We start from the raw sequence: 22,925 nt of genomic DNA, 5'->3' as shown, positions 1-22,925 counted from the left end.
AAGGTCTTACGGCACACTCGTGTGCACAATAGTTGAAAAACACTGCTGTGATAAATGTTTTGGTTTCTTACATGTTTTGGTTTCTTTCCTACATGCTTATTAAGACAAAAAAACAGAGAATTAGAGCTGTTTTAAATACAGGGTCATGTTACACAACAAACAGGAGGCAAATCTGGTGTGTGGTGCAGGAATAATAAGCTGAGGTGGGAAGAAAATGCAAGTGGGTCATAAGCTCATGAATTAGAATTAGAATTTTCATTCATATCAACGTCGTGAATCATTGTATGCGACAAGATTAGACATGGCACTCCAGGGTAAACATGTAACACAAAGACTTTGAAGACAAAAAAATATATAAAAGATTATCAGGATGAATAGGCAAAAAATAATTATAACGTAGTGCTTAGAAAAACTAGACCAAGTTCTAATAACACTAATAATGATAATAATGTTGCAATAAAAAGTAAACACACACCACTGTCAGGATTTGTCAATCACCCACAACTGCGCTTACCCTTTCAGCCCCAGCTGCCACTCGTTCCCTGTTAGTCCTCCTCCCATTTGAGCACGTCAGTCTCATTCACTCGGGGTCAGTCCGTCAGCGAACCTCAGCGCATGCAAGGCAAGCACATTTGACTCCCGTTTTGATCCCGAACTGTTTCCTGTATCGTTACCTGATCCAAGCTCCGTTCTCCTGTGCCGGCTACCTGTATCCTGCCTGATTCTGTTTCCTGTATCGATCCCGGATCCGAGCTTCGTTGTACTTTCCCGGCTATCCGTATCCTGCCCGATTCTGTTTCCTGTATCGATTCCCGATCCAAGCTCTGTTCTCCTGTCCCGGCTACCCGTATCCTTCATGATTCTGTTTCCTGTATCGATTCCTGGCTTCCCGCTCGTCCCGGCTACCCGACTTGTTCCGATCTCCGAACACGCTCTGTTATCCCGTCCCGGCTGCCTGACTTGTCCGGTCCACGACCCTGTCTTGGCTCTTCGGCCGCGCTGTCCGCCTCGCCATCTGTAAACGGCTGCGGGGGCTTCCTGTTCCACCTGTCTAACGAGCACCAGATCGCTGTATTTTCCCCTGTCCCCGATTCCTTAATAAAGCATTGTGTGAAACGTTACGCATTTGGGCCTACCGCTTGTTCCGGTCTTGACACACACCATAGACAATTTCTAGACAAACCACAAGAAACAGAATGATTTTTTTGCATACATTTATTTAAAATATCATTTTTTTGCCCGACTAACACAAAAATACTCTTTAAGATAAGACAACTGGAATAAAAACTGCCAACAAGAGTTTTTTTGGCCACGTTGAACAAATCCTTTGGTGCAACTTTTCCAAAAAGATATGAGAAACATAAAAAAAAGTTACAGAAATATTCTAGTGGTCTAACATTCCTTATTAATGTACCATAAAACTGCAGCATTAAGACCTTTTCCGATAAAACCAATTTGACAACAAACACACAATTTAAAGGCTGGCTGGCAAGTCAAATTGTTTTCTTTTTTATCCCTTCATGATCCCGGACAAAAAAAACTCAGATAAATCGTTGTATTTTAAAAAAGGGAAATCAGTGGCGTAAGATCGCTGTCCAAACGGCGGACCCAGAAAAAGACGTAAAATCAAGATTCGTACCCGTAAAAGGTTCTTTGTGTGTGAGTGAATCAAAAACTGCATGGTAACAAAACAACCACGAAAAACCCTGCTGACGATACATGTTAAAAACTAGGAGTATAAAACAAAAACCTATAAGCATAAAATTGAAAAACGACGAGGACAAACCTACGGGTACCAAACAAAAAACCACGGGTGGACTTACGAGTATGAAACAGAGCGATATGCAAATTTTTGTTTTGTACTCGTAGTTTTCAACACGGCAGCAAACTAACGAATACATTTACGGGTATAAACCGACTTTTTGGTTATTTCTGGGTATACCTTTTTGACTGTGATCTTAAAAAATTGGATTCCGTGCATCCACAATGCTAAATAAAGGCAGGTTGATTATTATTGTGTTTGTGAGCACATTTTTAAAATCGGTCTTAGCACAGGTAAGCAACCAATCACGACTCAACTCTTTCCTGAAACTTTGTTGTGATCGGCCACAAGCTGAAATAACATTCAAACTCATATTTCAAACACAATAATAATCTGATTATCTTCTTTAAACTAGAGGAGATTTTGACCTCATTTTCTCTTTTTAACAACAATTGCGGAGTCCAAAAACATAACCATTCCTGATTAGCATTAGCAAGCATGTTACATTCACTGTACTGTAGTGTTTTTAGAGACCATCTTAATAATGGCTCATGTTTACCATAAAACAAAAGTGAATATGAAATATAGGTAACAAATGTGGCAAGGCACTTTTGATTTTCTATTGGCATTTTCCTTCAATAGGTAGTTGCTTTTAAGGCACTTTGTACACACACATAAAAGTCTTTATTTCTAATACTGTCAAAGATGAATGAAAAAAAAAATTAAAAAGTGCACTTTTCTTTCAAATTTAAATATTTTAAGGGCCCCTTTTGCAAACTACCACGCATGTTGCTTAACAAGGTTTTAAGTTTCGAAGTGAGCCCGACCAAAATGGCAACGAAGGAATATTCTAACATCTCTTTGTATTGCATTTGATCAGCTTTCATATTTTCTCTGAGGTGCAGTCAGAGCAAAATATCTCTTCAAGAAAAGAAAACTGAACTGGCACTTGAGGTTTTAAAGAAGTTCCTAGCTCTGCAGGGAAGGCAGAGGAGTGCATTGTGGGATTTGGAGGCCTCCGAGGGGCTGACACTGAAATTGAACAGACGGGCGATCCCCACACTGAGAATAAAAGGACCTCAAACTGTAATAATATACAAAAAAAAAAATCATATGTCATTTGTAACATAGAAAAAATACACATGTAAACGGATTTCCCTTATACAGCCCACCCTTTTCCCGTACTGCTGTATTTCAAACAAAAATGATTATAAATGAGTAGGAAATTTGTTTGTGGAAATTTAAGGACGTAAACGATGGCGACAGTTGCTGAACATAAACAGGGAACTGGGATGTTTGTTTAAACTAAAAACACTTTTTGGTGGTACGCTATACTACTTTGTATAGAGGACCGATCCTGCCATAAGTGGAAATAAATGTATAAAAACATAAATACCTACCGATTGTATTTTTGTTGACTTTGTTTTATGTTGTCATTTTGGTATTTTGTCGTTGTTGTATTTTGTCATCCTTCTACTTTGTCGTGATTGGACTTTCTCCTCAATGTACTTTTACCCTGTTGTAAGTGATCCTCGTTGTATTTTGTTGTTATATATTGTACGAATTGTATTTTATCATTGTTGTATTTGGACTATGTTCTCGATGTACTTTTTCCTTGTTGTACTTGGTCCTCGCTGTATTCTGTTGTTATATTTTGTACAAATTGTATTTTGTTGTATTTGGACGACGTTGTATATTGTCATGGTTGTATTTTGACGTTGTTGTATTTGGAGTTTGTACTTGATGTACTTTTTCCTTTTTGTACTTGGTCCTTGTTGTATTTTATCGTTGTATTTTCTAAAAATTGTATTTTGTCGTATTTTGTCATTGTTCTATATTGTCATTGTTGTATTTTGTTGTTGTATTTTGTACAGATTGTATTTTGTCGTATTTAGACATTGTTGAAGATTGTCATTGTTGTATTTTGTTGTTGTATTTTGTCATCCTTCTACTTTGTTGTGATTGGACTTTGTCCTAGATGTACTTTTTCCTTGTTGTACGTAGTCCTCGTTGTATTTTGTTGTTATATTTTGTACAAATTGTATTGTACTGTTGTTGTATTTGGACTTAATCCTCGATGCACTTTTTTCTTTTTGTACTTTTTGGTCCTTGCAGTACTTAGTCGTTGTATTTTGTACAAATTGTATTTGGTCGTATTTTGACATTGTTCTATATTGTCATTGTTGTATTTTGTCCTTGTTGTACATGGTCCTCGTTGTATTTTGTCCTTGTTGCACAAGGTCCCCGTTGTATTTTGTCATTGTACTTTGTACAAATTCTATTTTGTCGTATTTTGACGTTGTTGTATATTGTCGTTGTATATTAGTGTTGTATTTTGTACAAATTTTAATTTGTCGTATTTTGTTGTTACTGTATTTTTTTGACAAATTTTGTTGTTACATTTTGTCCACATTGCATTTGTCTATTTTGCGTTTTGTCCTCATTGCATTTTGTCATTGTTTTACTTTGTTCTTGTTGTATTTTGCAACAATTGTAGTTTGTCCATGTTATATTTTATCCTCGTATTTTGTTCTTGGTATATTTTGTCACAACAAATGTCATTTAAATAAAAGGCCAGGTCAAACTGGCTAAGGTTTTCACCTATAGGTTGATCAGTTATGGCTGCTCAGTGGAAATACGAAAGGCATTGCAGTTAAACAGTGCACTTGTCGATCAACCAATAGGGGGAAAGCTCAGCTAGTTTTACCCGCCCATCGCATTTAAGTAACTTTTAATACAACGTTAACAAAATGTAAAAACTATAAAATACAATTTGCACAAAATACAACGACAAAATACAAGTTGTAGCTATTTATTTATTTAGCCATATATTTCAATCTATGGCAGGATCGGTCCTCCATAACTTTGCACTCGGTTCGACAACACTCCCCCTCCCCAAACTGACCCAAAGAGGCTGGTTAAGTGCTTACATTTGGCTCGGTACGAAGAAAGAGGAAACAAAAAAATAATCATCCATGCTTTATAAGACCGATGCATAGTTACTATTATTCTCATTATTTCAATTGAAGCAATAAAAGCGTTCACAGGCAAAAGTCTAGTAACCTTAAAGTGCATGTCACCGACACGGCTGCAGTGGTGTCGGTGGCTAAAATGATTGTACTAATCATTCTGCCCGTTCCCTAAAAAAACTGCACGAACGCTGCTGATAGACACGGACGCCCAACCTCAGGAATCCCTTATTTCCCTGCCAACGTCAGTTGGCAAACTATGGCTTCGAGCTGAATGTTTATACAAGATGGCGCTGTCTGTCGACAGTCTAGGCTCCCCCCCCAAAAAAACAAACAAAAAAGATGAAAATGTAGCGAGGTGCCGTGGAAAAAGGATGGTGCTTTTGCAGGGCAGGGGAAGTTTGGCCTACCACCGGCCGCTAACGCTTGCCATGTCGGCGTGGAACTGTCGGGAGAGGCGGCCGCTGGCACCCCCTTCCAGGAAGGACGACCGGAGCGGCGGGTCAAAAAGTTTGCGGCGGTTTTTGTTGAGTTCTGGGATGAAAAAGGGAACGAGTTACAAACTATGTGAGTCAGCAAAGTCAAGGGAATGAAGTCAGGTGTAATACCTGAAATGGCAAGTAGCATTTTCCTGCGGGCGCCAAAAGTGGTGATGCCCAGTTCCTTAAGGTCCTGGTCGGTCAGAGTCAGGAATGTCTGGAGGTCGATCTGGAATTCACCATCAGACAATGTAAGGCACATATGTCAAAATCGTAGCCTGCAAAAAGGTTTTCGATGGCACCTGAGATGATATTAATTCGAAATTGTATCATACAACAAGGATATTAGGGCTGCAAGTAACGTTTATAATAATAATAATCGATAAATTGGTAGATACATTTTTTGATGAATCGGATAACTAAAAAACACATTTTTAATTTCTTAATTCAAAGTTTTTGGACGGATACAAACATAGTAAGGCTGCAACTTACAATTACTTTAATAATCGCTGAATCGGTCAATTATTTTTTCCAATTTAAAAAAACAAACACTTTTGAAATTACCTCTTTAAGTTTTGGACAGGTAGAAAAATAGAGCACAAATGACTAGAATTTCCTGTAATATAAAACAATAACAAATCCAAGTGTCTGTCAAACAGCTTAACAATACACAAAAAATGCATACAAATGTATGCTATACACCTGCAGTAATTATAATATACAATTTTAATTATAATTTTGCACACCCACTTTTTCGTTTTTTTATTTGTTAAAAAAGTTTAAAATATCCAATAAAGTGTGTTTCACTTAATGATTGTGTCCCACTTATTGTTGATGCTTCACAAGAAATAACAGCTTTATATCTTGATCTTTGAAGTCTGAAATGTGGCAAAAGGTCACAAAGTTCAAGGGGGCCAAATAGTTTTGCAAGCCACTGAATGTACCATATTTTTACGGCCATAAGGCGCACATATACCAGCTCAGTAGCCTAGATGGTAGGGCGCCCGCTTTGAGACTGGGAGGTTGCTGGTTCGCGCCTCGGCCGAGTCATACCTAAGACTTATAACATTGGTAAAATGGCGGCGCCCTCTGTTGGCTGCGGCTGCATCGGCTCGCTACAACGGGTCAGGTGTATCGACATTTCGTTCTGTGTACATTGTTACAAAGAATGACAATACAAAGGAAATTATTATTATTATTATTATTATATAAGTCTCAGATTTCATTCAAAATGTAGGGCGCCGCCCTATTGGGCAGTGCGCAAAGTCTCTCATGCGGATCAACTGACAGAAACCAGCTCTGTGCCCTTAGGATTAAGCGCCCACTCCCGAGAATGGGAAGTCACAGGTTCGAGCCTTGGCCCAGTCAAGAATTACAACACTTTTGGGGTGGAATCCTGTTTTGGTGAGATCATTCACGATTCCAACTAAATGTAACTTCTATGCATCGTCTGTGACTTTGAGTGTCTCCTATTTGTTAACCATCATATCCTGCTTCTGTGCAAGAGGACACGAGATGTCATATGCAATGCATTGTTAGCGGAAGTGCTCATGGATAACAATGCCGTCGTGTATCTAATAATTAGAAAGTTATTGTGCTACAGGCTGAAGAGAGTTGTCCTCCCTAAATATTAATTCAATCCAAAACCTTAATTTCCCTCCATTAAATGCTTTCCTTGTTTTTGTCTGCCGATGTGTGTTGATTTCTATGCGAAAGAACATCGAAACCGAGCAGCCGCAACAGAATTGAAGATTAACGATTCGAAGGTTAGCAAGTTGGAGGAAGCTGGAAAACGAAATCCGACAAGTATTTAAACTACAACCTGACTCAGTTTTGAGCCGGTGCGCCGGATGTGTTGATAAACACAGGAATAAAACTAGATACGGAAAGTGCGCCATTTAACAGGATGTGCCTTATTGTGTGAAAATACTGTAAGATACTTTTTTGCCAAAAAAGAATATGAGTACCATGTGCAATTTTAACGTTTTTATCCTTGTTTACCTTTTTAATGTTTTTTACTTGCACTGAAAGAGACGTCCTGCAATTTTGTTATACTCGTATAAAGACAATTATACGAAGCCAATCATTCGTTCATTCATGCATCGATATACCGTCTTGTGGCGCCCTCTGCCGGACTAAAGTGCAACTTAAAATTCATTGCCGGACCAAAAGAAAGTCACAAAATGTGGTCTCGAGTTGCTCTCTGTTGGATGAAAGTGGTACTACAAGCGTCTCCCATCAAATGGTAAATGGTCTGTATTTATATAGCGCAACAGCCCAACTACACTACAGTCACAAATAAATGAAAATAAATCAGGCGACACAATGAAGATGAAATTTGTTGCCAACGCTTTTAATCAATTTTGGCAATTCATTGTTGCAGCCATACAACAATTACTTCTTGAAGTGTTGTTTTTGGTTCATAGGTTTTTGCACTTTATTGTATTTCAATCCAAAATTACAAATATTGTAAAATCTTAGGGCCCGGTCACACAGCCGTTTGCGGCTGAATCACGGCCAGAAATTTCTGCCTGTGAGGCGGACGCTATTGGACGCTTTGAGATCGCCATACAGACGAGATACAGCAGTGCTTAACACGCGGTCGGAAATTCACGCGCTGGTGGCAGCGCGAAAAAGTTTTGCGCTGCTCAATTCTTTAGAGCGCGGGTACACAGCCTTTCAAGGCCGTATCGAGGCTGAATCACGGCCAGAAATTTCTGGACGTGAAGCAGACTGTTGGGCGCTGTTGGACGATTTGAGAGCGCCATAAAGACGAGATACAGCAGTGCTTTACTCGCGGTCGGAAATTCACACGCGGTTGGCCGCGCGAAAAAGTTTTGCGCTGCTCAAAACTTTGAGCACGTGTTAACCTCGGGCGGCACAAGAGGTAATGACGCGGAAATGACGCGGAACGACGTGCTCTGGCCGCGGCCAGGGCGTGGTTACACATGGGTAGGACGGGAAATTTCAGCGGGTAATCGTGGAAGGAGCATGGTAATAGCATGTTCTGCGCCTGTATCGCGGTGTTATTACGTGAAATTAGCGTGTTACGCGTGTGACGGTCAAACGCCTTTCTCCGCGTATATACAGCGCGATTTGCCGAGCACACGTCAGTTGTGCTCGAGACGTCAAGGGGGTGAACATGGATCCCCGTCAGCGTAGTGACCTCGTCTTAATCCATTTTTATTTCTTGACATTTCTTTTCATTTCATAACAAGATAATAAAATAAAAATGAAAAACTATTACAATAATAACATATTGGCTTCTTCGGTGCCATAGCTTGAAATCTTGATCTTCACGGGACTGTGTCTTGAGCGGTTATGATTTCTACAGCCCGGTGTTATGCCGAGAAATACATCCCTGCCGAGATTTGCATCCCCTCGCTACTACAACCACTTTTACCTTGTTTTATCTCACTTTTATATCACTTTTAGGGAATGTAATGGCGAACATATAACCAAAACCACTTCGTCTTGCATTTGTTGGGAATGTAATACAACTTAAACCATTCCGTCTTTGTTTTTGTTGTGAACGTAATCGAACGGTAATGCACACCGTATATAAAACCCTCCCCCCCTCGCGTGAACGCGCATTCTGCTGCGCTTCCAACAAAAGCGATCGTATTCTATATAAAACGATTATTAAAACAATAAAGCGAGCTAATTATAACAATTGGGAGATCCTAGTCTATATAACGCGTTTATTTAAACAATAAAGTGCGATCGTATTCTACAAAATGCGTTTGTTAACGCGGATGAAAAAGTCACCAACGTCAATGCACGCTTCCAACAAAAGCGATCGCAGCAGAATGCGCGTTCACGCGAGGGGGGTGGGGGGTGGGGTGGTTTGCGTAGGAGTCGGATTTGGGCACAACACCGGCTCGGGAGCTTTTATACCCGTGGTCCACACGAGAAAATGACGCGGAAATGACGCGATGAGGAAGCGGAACAGTCGCCGGCGTCTGTTTTGCGGGCATACCACCGATGAACAGCGGGTTGGCCAATTTTGCGCATTTTCCATCGCGGGCAACCACGGGCAAAAAAAAAACGCAAAATTTTAGCCGTGATTCAGCCGCAAACGGTTGTGTGACCGGCCCCTTAGGGATTGAACTCCTGGCCTTGCAGTTTTGCTATAATACATGAACGAAATACCTAAGTTCTTTCTACTTTAATAATTTCAGTAAAGTGGATGATAAAAATGAAAAAAAAAAAAATTGTGATACCTTGACAAGCGAGTTTAATTTGTGACAGAATTGTGCTTGTATCTTGAATTGCACGTGAAACACGCATGCGCTAACTTACAAGAGCTAAATATGGCAGTGAGCAGTCTCTAGCTCGTCACTTGGATTTTTCCTTGTATGTCATGCAAGATTTTGACATGAATGCCATCTCATTCATTAAATTTCTCTTAAGACAAGCAGCCTGTATGTAGAGGTATTAAAGTATAAATTTTAGTTTTTAATGCTCAGCAGAGTGAAAGTAACAAGAAAATAGGAGAAGGAAACTGATGATGATGTGATAGTTTACAAACTTTTCACTCTTATACATTATAAATTCAAATATGTGACTTATAGGCTCTGAAACGGCAGAGCCTATTTTTGTGAAAATTCACACAGTAGTAATTCAGGGCTCTGTCAGTGTCTTTAGCTTGTTTTGTGTCAAGGCACCCCCAATAAATACCAACAAAATTGAGAAGCGTGGCCTGGCAATACCAGGTATTCTACTTAGGGGCCATGGTTTGCTGAAATGTGTGCGTTACAATTGGTTATTGGACCAGGCCGGTGCGCGTCTAATAGAAGAATAGAATTTACTTTTATTGTCATTCTTTGTAACCATGCACACAGAACGAAATGTCGATACAACTGACCCGTACAGTTAGACTGTAGCGAGGTCATTAGGTGACCAAACCCCCCAATTCCAACCCTTAATGCCGAGCGCCAAGCAGGGAGGCAATGAGTACCAATGTTGTAAGGCTAGGTATGACTCGGCCGAGGCTTGAACCAGCGACCTCCCAGTCTCGGAGCGGGCGCCCTACCATCTAGGCTACCGAGCTGGCATCACTTATTGGCGGCAAGAGCTGGTGAGGCGGGGCGTCTTTTTTTTTATTTTTCATAGCCATTCGCTACAGGTGGCCATTCTTTCACAGCTGAATGGGAAGGCTGTTACCGGTCCGTGGCGGGATAGGAATGCCGGCAGAAGGGGTTGTTTGGCTCGTGGGTCAGTTAGGCTGGGTCCTTAAAGTAGTGATGGCAATTCTGGCTCTTTTTCAAGAAGAAAAACTTTCACCTCAGCTTACTAACAACCCCAACAACCTTGCACAAGGAGAATGCCTGACAATGCCGGACTGTTTTACCACTGTCTATATAACTCAAATAATAGCAGTGATTAAACTCTTCTCACACAAGGCTTAATACCAGCTAATCAAATTTCGGGACCAACTCACAGAATTTGCATTTATCCACCTAGACTGGCAAACTGGGCTCACCTCCTGTTGTTGAAAAACGTCGGTGTACTTCCCCAAGCCGAGCTTGCTGAAAAGTTCGGGCAAGTCCGAACCTTTGAAAGAGGAATTGAGGCTGCAGCCATTGCTGCCCGTCACTGATGAGATGCAGTCCATGTAGTTGCTGCTGCTCAGGTAATGTTCAGCCGCTGCATTACGAAAACATAACAAAATTAATTTAATGAGTACAACTCACAAATAGGGGCAGCACGGCGGCGCAGTCGTTAGCGCATGTGCGGCACAGTTCAAGTCATGGGAACCTCCTGCGTGGGTTCAAATCCAGCTCCAGACTTCCTGTACGGAGTTTGTATGTTCTCCCCATGCTTGCGTGGGTTTCCTCCGGGCACTCTGGTTTCCTCCCACATTCCAAAAACATGCATTTCAGGTAAATTGGCCGGTCCTAGATGTGAATGAGCGAGTGAGTTGTCTGTCCCCGTGTGCCCTGCGATTGGCTGGCAACCAGTTCAGGGTGTCCCCTGCCCACTGCCCGATGATTGCTGGGATGGGCTCCAGCACCCCCGCGACCTTACTGGGGATAAGCAGTGCAGCTAATGAGATGAGAACTCACAAATAGGGCAAGTAAAAGAAGAATAGTAGGAAAAAGAGGAAAAGGAAATAACTATTTAGTCCCTAGCAACCATTAGAGACGATGCTTTAAGATCTGAATGCTGCTTTCATGTATCTGCAGTTCAAGAAATGCATACCAAATGAGTCACTTATGAAAACGAGGTTGGCCCAGGAAGTTTTATCCAATTTCAGTATCACCACAGGTTTGTTACCGACGGAATCTTCTAACATGAACACAATGATTCTGAGTGACAAGACCCTCTAGTGGTCGTACGGGACTCAAAGAACCGTAGTTACATTCGTAACTTTTATCACGGTGAGAGAAAAAAAACATGCTCTGTAGGTAGAGGAGTTTACTTTTCTTGTTTGACCTTATTATTTTTCTCCATTATATTTTAATAAATAAATTGTTTTTCAGGTCAACATAAAATGTTTGATATAACATCTCATATTGTTATTATTCTCCCCCCTAATTTTGTTACTATAATTTTAAGTGTGTTTCGATGATTTTTTTTTAACACAAAAAATAAAATGTAACATTATTCGCCATTAGTCATATCAGATAACTTTACTTGTTATTTTAAAATACCTCTTTCAACGAATTATAATTTTGAGTAGTTTTTCCTAAATTACCGTATTTATTCATGTACATTATAACGCGCACTCATTTACAATGCACACCTCAATTTTTTCTTTGGTGTGTTTCACTTTGCCTTGACTCATACTTTGCGGTTGGACATGGTGCCAACATAAAATTCAAAATGCATTTATTAACTGTCTGATTCATTATCAGATACACCAAAGAGTTGTTTCCCTTGTCTTGCTTTTTTGCATCTATTTCTATCTTTCAGGACAATCTTCTGTTTTTCCCATTCGTCTCTTATACCTACAAATAGTGTAATAATGACACAATAGTTAATGCCTTGTTGTATGTCATTTATGTCAATAGTGGTCAAGATTTTGGCACTCTCCCCACCGTGACCTGGGTTTAATTTCTAATGCATTCAATGTTTTGCGATTTTTCGACTGATCGGTCATTGCACAAATATGGTAAAACATTGTTTTGAACGCAGACCCAAAGTTTGAGTTCTTTTTAGGTATAGAAAATGCGGTTTGTACACAAATAAAAATGCTAATTGTTTTTCTATTTTAGTTATTAGTTACCTTTTATTATTTTATTACATTTTTTGTTAAAAACAATTAAGACAAAATCAGATCATTTTATTTCTCCTATTTTATTACAAACAAAACTTAAAAAAATAGAAAAAAGGAAAACAAAATAAGATAATTAGTAAAAAATACAGTAGTGGTTGTCTATTAAAATGGCTAAACGTCTTGCACAAGAAGAGAAACAGTCTGCTAGAGGCTCAATTGATAATTGACAAGACTGAAAAAAAAATAATTGTGTCATTTCACGGTCAGTTCATACTTGCAAATGTCAAGCAGGCCAATTGCCATGGCAACTGCACAGAAAATTGGCTTTTCTGACCAGGTGTAATGATGCGGAATGAAGAGCAGCTGCCACTCGAGGGCCTCATCCGCTCAGGAAAAACACCAATTTTTTCTAATCATCAAGTGCTAAAGCACCTTAATCTGACTACTCGATAATGAGTAAACAAATCATGAGGGAACTCATCAGCTGACCCGATTTATTCTGCTTCCTTTTCGGGCTGCTGACGGCGGCAGGAAACTCAGCATGAGGCTGCAGCCCATTTGAGGTTCCGTTCCTGTCCCGCCAGTTGTCTGAATCGCTGCCGTTAGCCACGCCTTCGCGGCTGCCGGCACGGGACATCGTCAGCGGGGAACCCTAAGGGGGGAAAATGACCCATATATTAGACTAGCCTGGCGCAACAGTCGATATTATACAGTGGCACCTTCTTTATACGAGCACATTAAACACACACAGTTGGATAAGCATATCAATAACTACGACAAAATATAACCGTGACTTATACGGCAACGGATAGCTGCTATCAATTGGAGGGACTGGCAGCCCTCATAGTACTCCAGGATTTGCAGTTAGCATTTTTTACAAGGGGTGTTTTATGTGTCTCTGAGTAATTTTGATGCAAGTTTGCTAGTGTTATTGGAGATAAAATTAAAATAATAAAAAATGTGAGCAGCTTTTGACTTCAGACGAGTTGGGATTTGATGGCACACTGGATAAAACATATTGCCAGAGCTAACGTTTGTGTCTTACCTCTGCCATTACGAGATGTGCCCCCCAGGAACCCAACCACGACGGAGAACTGGTAGGCATCCAGACTTTTATAACTTTGAGATCAGGACAGGTATATGGGGGAACTTCATTTACAATATAGTGGTACAGATCCTCTAGACTCAAGTCCGGCAGACTGGACGATTTGGTTAGATCTGACAATATTAGCAATCTATACCGACAGCTATGATCTCAGTCAATCCTCGATGCAACCCGCCCCACCCCTTCCTACACACAGCACATAAACTTCTGTTACGCCGACTTCCTCTGTGCTTATAATAAACTTGAATTGTAAAACCGTTTTATATCTCATTTCAGTATTTTTTAATTAACTACTTGAATGTGTTTTTAGTGATCAGGAGGATGTTTTTTCATAGCTATTTAGGGTTTACCTGGTTGGTTTTGGGAGGATGGAAAAGGACCAATTAGTTTTTAATCATTTTACATTGAGGAAATACACTCATTACACGAGCAATTCGAGCTACAATCACGATCCTGGAACAAATTAAGCTCGTATGAAGAGGTACCTATCAACATTGACACGTAAGGTCCAAAATGAGCTGATGTAGGGATGCAGGGGTTTCACCTCATAGGTGGTGCTCATGCTTGGCTTATATGGAACGTGATTGGCTCTCCTCAGCTCCTTGATGGTTTCGGCCGGCATGGACTTGGAGAATCCGAGACCGCTCCATGTGTTGGTTGGTGTCCGCACCTCTGTCACCACAGGTTTCTTCAACATAGCTGCAAAAACGCAGAGTTTAAACAATTAGAGATAAGGGACGCAATACAATCCCTTGAAGCTATGGATACGGACTTACCTTTAGTTGCCAGCAGCTTTTTCTGCTCATAATCGAATGCCTGCAAATACAAATAGTCATTATTTTTTCTGTGTGCCCATGCTGATGTTTTTCATATGTTTGCAGGCACCTGCATGTTCGCAAAGGAAGTCTGCGGCACCAGGCGGATGCGCTCCCGCTCATTCAGCTGGGCTGCTCGCTCGGCCGCCCGCTCGCTGCCTGGCGCACGCTTATCGGCCACAGGACTGTCCGAGGAACTGGAGTCCGCGTCCGAAAGGAGACAATCGGAACTATGCAGAAAATATCAAAGTTCAAGGAAATCTTTAGTTTATGTTCAGAACAAATATTCAAAAATTGTTTTAACAGAAAACATTTGCCATGACATATCTATCTCTGGCTGACTGCAATGCAATTTAATAATAAAGCAGGTTCTCCAACCTTATTGAAGCTGAGAGCTACTTTCTGTAACCAATAAGCGTATGGGAAACCAGTTTGATACGCAGTTGTAAATGACATGTCATTAATATATTATTACTATGGTATAGATATTAGAAGTTAAAATAGGCTCAGTCAACCCCTCAGCTTCATACCAGTTAGAAAATTTGAAATTTTAACAGAAATAGAAAACCATGATATGGTTTTAGAACCAGGCCTTAAGCTACTGAGGTGTTCTTAAAGGATCCCCTGGTGTCCGTGTGGACCACGTTGATGACCCCTGCATCAGAGCCAACCAGACCCTCAAAAAAAATCGACATTGGATTCATTTAGTAGAAATATTTTATTTAATATTTCACTGAATTTATAATAGTTTTAGGTGACTTCAGTCACAAAAATACATTTTAATTAGCACCAACATTTTCTGGTTGTTTTCTGTGTAAGTTTGGGCTGAAAAGCTCATAAAAAAACTAACCATAAAGGCCATGACAAGGTGTATTTTTAACACTTTAAAAACTAACTTTAACTCAAATTTCTTATTCATATTTGCAAAACGTTGCAATGTTTTAATTGTAATTAAGTTCACCACACATAAAGGTTTTCCAATAATTTAGTAGAACTATCAGAGAAAAAAACATAGTGAAAGGTTTTCAGCTTCCTACTAATTCAGTGTAACCTACTGGGGTCCAAACAATAGCCTCGGGGCTATACTTGGCGGTCCTTACACCATTTTATGGACCGTTGCATGTACAAATGAGGCATTTTCCAAATAATCAAACTATTTTCAATTAGATACTAAGAAACAATATTTATACCTAAATTGTGGCGAATTAAGGTGATTATTTTCATAAGCAAACATCCACTCTTGTGTAGAGGTCAAAATTAATATTTCTCAAGCAACTGCCTACGGATTTGTATTGACATTTATTTATTCTAAAGAAATAGGGGAGCTATTTAAGTTTTGTGTACCCACGTTTTTGTTTTAAGTGAAAGATTAATTATATTAGTTGTGTTGAAATTGTAAATTATCTGCTGAAAAAGTTTCAGGGATTAAATGAAGTTTTTTTTTAATTTACTTTTATAGTAGTTGCTGGTAAGCCTAATTTTATTTCCTGCACTGTTGGTTTTTGGTTTAAGAGAAATATTAGCCATGTTAGTCGTGTTGAAATTGTAATTTATTTGCTAAAAAGCGTTCCAGAGAGCTATTAAAGTTGACTTGAATACATAACAAAAACTCTTTGTTTCTTTTTGCATTACTAAAACATTTTACGCCAATACAGCAAAGGAATTTCGGCTCCTAATATCTGTAATCAGCCTCTCTTAATACTAATAATCTGTACCAGCCCTGAAAAAAACATAGTGATCGATCCCTAATGTTAATATGGAGTTTTGCTGCTTTTAAGAGAAGCGGCCCATATTTCCTGGTGTATTTCAGGGTCTCGATTCTGGACCACCCCAAAATGTAGTAAAACCTGAAACTCAATGAACAAAATGTATGTCAACAATCATTACCTAAATCACCGATTTCTATGTGCTTGAAAGACATTAAAAATGGCCTTTGCATCTTTTGTTTTCTTGTCATTGGCTATCCGATGAAAAACCTTAGACACCCCAGGTGTGACCTTGACATAATCCTAAAAAAATAGTGGTTGAAAGCACAAAATCGGACGCGGAAAGCCGATGTGTTCCAACATACTGTAGGTGTGAATTCTTGGTGCCTTGAAGCAGCTCCACGGCTTGCCGTTTCCCCGAAGACGTCTTGCAGGAAGCCAGCATTTGTTTCAGCTCGCTGCTGCTGGCTGAGTGTGAGGGGCTCCTTGGCATGCCCACCTCCACAAACGTGTCCGAGCCTGAAACACAAAACAATGGCAAAATTAAAGGCCCCGCTGGGTTTGCACACTGGTGAAAAACAGCAGCTGTAAAATTTCCTTTCGTCTGGCCAATATATGCTGCACAACAGGATGTTTCAGAGTTCACGTGCGCATAGTCAACATTAAATGAATATGCATTCAAGGTCTGTTTGAGCCAAGAAAAATAACATGATGTGAGGCGATCTAATGAAACCCTCGAGGGATTGTCGTCTGAGCGGCCCGCCCTCCCAAATCCGGCCAGCCAGTGCAAATACGGGAGACTTAGGAGGCGGCGATGGAAAGATGGAAGCGAAATGGGAGGGAGGGAAAACTTGCTCGTGACGCATCACATCGAGAAGGACGCGTTTGATAAACATGCGGGAAAAAGGAGACGCGTGAGAGAGAAAGAATCGAGCGGAGAAACCATAAAGTGGGCAAAAGTTAAACTGTCTCCTCTCGTGAGTAACAAAAAACCGAGAAGGTAAGGTGAAGAAATGCACAGGGAAATGAGTTCATTTGAAGTATTCTTTCATGCGTTTAACAACTTCTATAATTCATACAACTTGTAACATGAAGAGAAAATAATAACGAAGAAGGACAAGACAGGCTAAAGCTCCCGAGTTAAGTTAAGCAGTAGATATACTACTGTATACTACTGGACTGTCTCAGAAAATTAGAATATTGTGATAAAGTTCTTTATTTTCTGTAATGCAATCAAAAAAAACAAAAATGTCATACATTCTGGATTCATTACACATCAACTGAACTATTTCAAGCCTTTTATTATTTGAATATTGCTGAATTTGGCTTACAGCTTAAGAAAACTCAAAAATCCTATCTCAAAATATTAGAATATCATGAAAAAGTATACAAGTAGGCTATTCAACTAATCACCTGAATCATCTAATTAACTCGAAACACCTTGCGAGGGTTTCCTGAGCCTTAAAAACACTCAGCTTGGTTCAGTAAACTAAATCACTGCTGATCTGACTGCTGTCCAGAGGACCATCATTGATACCCTCCATCAGGAGGGTAAGACACAAAAAGAAATTTCTCAAAGAGCAGGCTGTTCACAGAGTGCAGTTTCAAAGCATATCCACAAAAAGTCTGTCGGAAGGGAAAAATGTGGCTGGAAACGCTGCACAACCAAGAGAGATGACCGCAGCCTTAACAAAATTGTGAAGAAGAGCCGCTTCCAGAATTTGAGGGAGCTTTAAAGACAGTGGGCTGAAGCTGGAGTCTAGGTATCAAAAGCCACAGTTCACAGACGTGTCCGGGAAATGGGCTACAATAGCCGTATTCCCATGGTCAAGCCACTTCTGAACTCAAGACAACGGAAGAAGCGTCTGACTTGGGCTATGGAGAAGAAGCACTGGACAGTTGCAGAGTGGTCCAAAGTCCTCTTTTCAGACGAAAGCAAGTTTTGCATTTCATTTGGAAGTCAAGGCGCCAGAGTCTGGAGAAAGGCTGGAGAAGAGCAAAATCCAAGTTGCTTGAAATCCAGTGTGAAGTTCCCACAGTCAGCAATGGTTTGGGGAGCCATGTCAGCTGCTGGTGTTGGTCCACTGTGTTTCATCAAGTCCAGAGTAAATGCAACTGTGTACCAAGAGATTTTAGAGCACTACATGCTTCCATCTGCTGAAAAGCTCTATGGAGATGAGTATTTCATTTTCCAGCATGATCTGGCACCTGCCCACAGTGCCAAAACCACCAGTAACTGGTGCACTGACCATGGCATCACTGTCCTTGATTGGCCTGCTAATTCCCCTGACCTGAACCCCATCGAGAATTTGTGGGGTATAGTTAAGAAGAAGATGAAAGACACCAGACCTACAAATGCAAATGAGCTGAAGGCCGCTATCGAAGCATCCTGGGCATCAATAACACCTCAGCAATGCCACAAGCTGATTGCCTCCATGCCACGCCGGATTGATGCAGTAATCCGTGCAAAAGGATTCCCAACCAAGTACTGAGTGCATCAATGGACATTTTCAAATGTTTGATTTAGTTTTGCTGTTATAAAATTATTTTTTTACTTGGTCTGAGGAAGTATTCTAATATTTTGAAATAGGATTTTTGAGTTTTTTTCAGCTGTAAGCCAAAATCAGCAATATTCAAATAATAAAAGGCTTGAAATAGTTCAGTTGATGTGTAATGAATCCAGAATGTATGACATTTTTGTTTTTTTAATTGCATTACAGAAAATAAAAAACTTTATCACAATATTCTAATTTTCTGAGACAGTCCAGTATATGTGTCCGGTAACTTTTTGTCATGAGTTTCAGACACTGGTATTAACATTTTATATATTCGACAATACCATTCATAATTAAGGAAAAGAATAAAGTCCAAATAAAAATCGATTTTTATTAAACTCAGGAAATCCACCATAATGGAAAAATCTAAACTGGTCTAATCGTTTCCATCCGTTAAACAACTAAAAATGTGTGCTCAGGTGTCCTAGTTGAGAGATCATAATACAGTAACTTCCACCACCACCAACTCAGGCACCCCATTTATTTTTAGTCGTTTTCTTCAGAATGCTTAGTTGATGAGAATGGACTCAGGTATCACACTGCTACATCTGTCTGTCACTTCTGCTGGTTTTGATTACTTGAGTCAGCAATGAATCAAAAATACGCGAGAATGGCCAAGTTCATGAAGATTTTTACCGAAGAGCACATTTACGTGTAAAAAGTTAAAACAAACAAACAGTAACTTAAGCTGTCTAGGTACTATATTAAATTCATCAAATGCCAAAAACTACTTAAAAATTAATTTGACTGAAACCATTTCTAGGGTCAATTTATGTTATTTAATTGTTTTTGTACGCATAGGACTGAATATGGGCAAAACTGCCAGAAGGGTAGCAGTGCACTAATTTAGTCAGACAATCCTGTTAACCAACTGTTTACATTTATGTACGTATACCACAAAGTATTATTAAATATGTTAACACATGCTTGTTGGTGTTTAAATTAAAAAAGTAGAAAAAGGATTCTTCTATTTTCTTGAAATATAACTTTCTGCATTCGAAACCCATCCTAAGATAAAGGGCAGTTTAGATGGTACAGCTGCCACTAAAATCCATCCATCCATCATCTGCACCGCTTATCCTCAGTAGGGTCGCGGGGGTGCTGGAGCCCATCCCAGGTGTCTTCAGGCAGTGAGCAGGGGACACCCTGAACTGATTTGCCAGCCAGTTGCAGGGCACACAGAGACAGACAACTCACTCGCTCATTCATAGCTAGGGACAATTTGGACCGGCCAATTAACCTGACATGCATGTTTTTAGAAGGTAGGAAGAAACCAGAGTGCCCGGAGTAAACCCACGCAAGCACGGGGAAAATAAAGGTAGGTTCGATCTCATCTGAACTGTGCCGCGGACGCGCTAACCACTCAGCCGCCGTGCTGCCCAACCACTAAAATCACTTGCATTAAATCCAGCTGGATATTATTGTTTTTGTTTATATGAAAGACATTTCTATTTTTTGTTATTACGACAAAATTGAAAATAATCCGGAACCGACCCAGATGTTACCCAAAACTACAAAAACTTTTGCAAAGTGTTTGTATGCAACATGAATCACGCTTCAAATTTAAGCAACATTCTTGTTACTCTATGTCAAAATACAATGTTGGAACTTTGTCCTGTGGCCAGAACTTTTCTGACCTGGCTAATATTTTAAAGTAAAATTTTCCTTATATTTGCTGATAGTATGAACAAAAATGGAATAAAATACGCTATTGAAAATAATTCCATTTTTTCTCAGCTGAAATTTAACATAGGTCACAAACATTGTGTTGAAAATTTTCACAATTCTTAATAAATTAATATATTTGACCAGTCAAAAAATATTACTGACCATATTTGCAAATTGGATGCGGGATTTGAAGAAATTGCAGCGTGAATGTGCCAGATCTTAACCAGAAGAAGACTAGGGTTATAGATTATGTAAGAAAAGGCATAAGGTTTTATCTGATCATTAAACTACATTTACTTAACGTACCACGTTGTACAGCATTTTATTGGCTGACCTATTTACCATAAAGCCCCATTACAACGTTGTACAACATGGCAACATGAATGAAAACAGTGTGATGATAAGACAACATCTAAAGCCTTTTACTGTGTCAGCTATTACCATAGTGGTTAAAACTCGACGTATTCATTGCAGTGATCTGGGCTCAAATTCCATTACATCCAATGTTTTGCTAATATGGTTAAGCAAAGGTTTTGGACTCATCAATCAATCATTTGGGGCAGCATTAGCTCAGGAGGTAAAGCGCGTGTCTTGGGATCAAGAGGTTGCAGGTTTGATTCCTGGCTCCTCCGTGTTATATGTCGAAGTGTCCTTGGGCAAGACACTGGATCCCCAATGAATCCCTAATGCCCCCGATAGCAAGTAGTTGCCTTGCATGGCTGACGCTGCTATCGGTTAGTTAGTGTGTAAAAGGGAAGAGCGCTTTGGAAGGTCTTCATTGACTTGTAAAGTGGTATATAAATGCAGACCATTTGCTCAGATATGGTACTAATGTACTACTGTAACGCACACCCAGAATTTGAGTTTTTTGCATCCATAAAATGTGCGTTCTACATGAATAAATGGTGTATATCATTTCAAATATATTCTAACACACCCTCTGCATGCGCTTGAACATGGTAAGTACCTTCATCGGTACCGGACTTGCTAGACAAAGGTTCAGATGGATTGTGTCCGCTGGCCTCTTGGACAGAGTCGCAAGGCGCTGGACTCAAAACTGTTTCAGCAAGCGAAGCGGTGGTTAATCTCCCGTAGACAGAGGCCGGGTGCTGCAGGGGAAATGATGAGTCTCAATATTCAGCAAAGCTGTTTTATAAATAACAGCAGAGTGGAGAGATTGAGGGGGGGGGACCTTCACGTGTCCGTTGAGAGCGCAGGCCGCCTTGGCGCAGTCGGGAACGCCGTTGGGCTGCTTGTCGATGGGCGCCAGGCCTGGCGGGGGGGAGGGTGTGCTCTGCGTGTAACCTTGCACGCCTGACAGCAGGATGCTGCTCAGGGTTGCCGGGTGCAGCATCAACTGGGACGAAAAGGCTGTAGCAACACAATAAACGTTACAAAAGCATTCTTGTGGACTGAATTTCCTTAAGAAATTTCCATGCTTGGGCTGCACGATTTCTGAAAAATACCGATTGCGAATTCTCAGGCAAGTACCAGCATTGCAATTTTGATGCGGTTTGCGGTTTTAAAAGATAAATTGCATTTTCTGTGTTAGTTTTATTTTTTGTCACTACTTCATAGTGTCATGCTTCAACCTTAAGAAAACAGTGTCCTCTTCTGGGGAGATTAGTTGGGGTTAATCTGTGTTTGTGTGGCATAGTGTGCTGCTTGCAAACTTTGCCTCGCCTTTATTGGCCAGTGCCATTAAAACATGCCTCTGATTGGCGCTGTTAAAACCCAAACTGTGACAATTCTGGTTGGAAAAACATTCCATCACTCAAATCATACAAGGGGAGGAAGAAATCGTAATTATAAGTCCTGTCTTGTGATTACATATTCGCACCACGTCACAACACAATAGTGATTAGATTTCGGTTAATCATGTAGCCCTATTCTGCGTTGTATCAAAAGTTTCAGTACCCAAGGGCTTTACGTAACCCAAAGTGGGCCAGTTCTAAATAAATTGCAATATTTTCTGGGATTGTAGCAGAGGTAATGATTTGAAGATGCTGGCATACATTTCCGCCGTTTTTCATACTGTGATTATTTATGTACTGGAGTATAATATTTACCATATTTTCCACACTATTTTCCACCAGATTATAGGCCGCACCTCCCCCCAAAAATTGTCTTTTATCATACATCTTTCATGTTTAAGGCACACTGGACTACACGGCGTATGAAATAAAAACTAAAGTAAGAGCTGCCGTGGTTATTTGTGTATAACATTTGCACATTTTATATACTTAGGGTATATATAATGAATATATAATGATCGATCAGTCCAAAAATGTCACTGACCAAAACATTGCTTGCAATTGGATTCAAAACCATGTTGCGGGGGTGGGAACATCCAAACCTTACCGCACTACAAAGCATTACCTTATATCGCACAATCAAATCATTTTTACTTACAGTGCAGAAAACAATTGTTAGAGAATTGAGAAAACAGAAGATCATCGTGAAAGATACAAATAAACGCAAAAAAGCACGTCGAGGGAACTAACTCTTCAGTGGATCTGATGATGAATCAAACTTTGCTTTTGCTTATACGTGTCAAACTAACTGACGCTTGGAACTGAAAGATTATCACTGTGGCTAGTGTTGCTTCTCTGTGGCTGGAATTAGTTACTTGCGACATTAGCAA

At 40.1% G+C, this 22,925-nt stretch overlaps 1 protein-coding gene across 1 annotated transcript in view; it reads right to left on the bottom strand.

The window, feature by feature from the left end:
- Window positions 1–1,197: 1,197 nt before the first annotated feature.
- The window catches only part of bicc1 (BicC family RNA binding protein 1), a 111,370-nt gene continuing 89,642 nt past the window's right edge, over window positions 1,198–22,925 (bottom strand). Inside the window, exons 12-21 of the mRNA XM_088351530.1 lie at window positions 21,474–21,652; window positions 21,249–21,390; window positions 16,424–16,577; window positions 14,423–14,582; window positions 14,314–14,353; window positions 14,082–14,236; window positions 12,922–13,084; window positions 10,696–10,859; window positions 5,340–5,439; window positions 1,198–5,265 (exon numbers count right to left, since the gene is read on the bottom strand). Of these exons, the coding sequence (XP_088207656.1) occupies window positions 5,138–5,265; window positions 5,340–5,439; window positions 10,696–10,859; window positions 12,922–13,084; window positions 14,082–14,236; window positions 14,314–14,353; window positions 14,423–14,582; window positions 16,424–16,577; window positions 21,249–21,390; window positions 21,474–21,652 (1,385 nt within the window). The 3' untranslated portion in view covers window positions 1,198–5,137. The remainder of the gene's footprint in view (window positions 5,266–5,339; window positions 5,440–10,695; window positions 10,860–12,921; window positions 13,085–14,081; window positions 14,237–14,313; window positions 14,354–14,422; window positions 14,583–16,423; window positions 16,578–21,248; window positions 21,391–21,473; window positions 21,653–22,925) is intronic.

The sequence above is a fragment of the Urocampus carinirostris genome, chromosome 13 (assembly GCF_059441175.1).
Source record: "Urocampus carinirostris isolate Australia breed hairy pipefish chromosome 13, RoL_Ucar_1.0, whole genome shotgun sequence".
Classification (NCBI taxonomy): domain Eukaryota; kingdom Metazoa; phylum Chordata; class Actinopteri; order Syngnathiformes; family Syngnathidae; genus Urocampus; species Urocampus carinirostris.
Note: the sequence above shows the minus strand (reverse complement) of the source record. Positions and strands in the feature narration are given on the sequence as shown.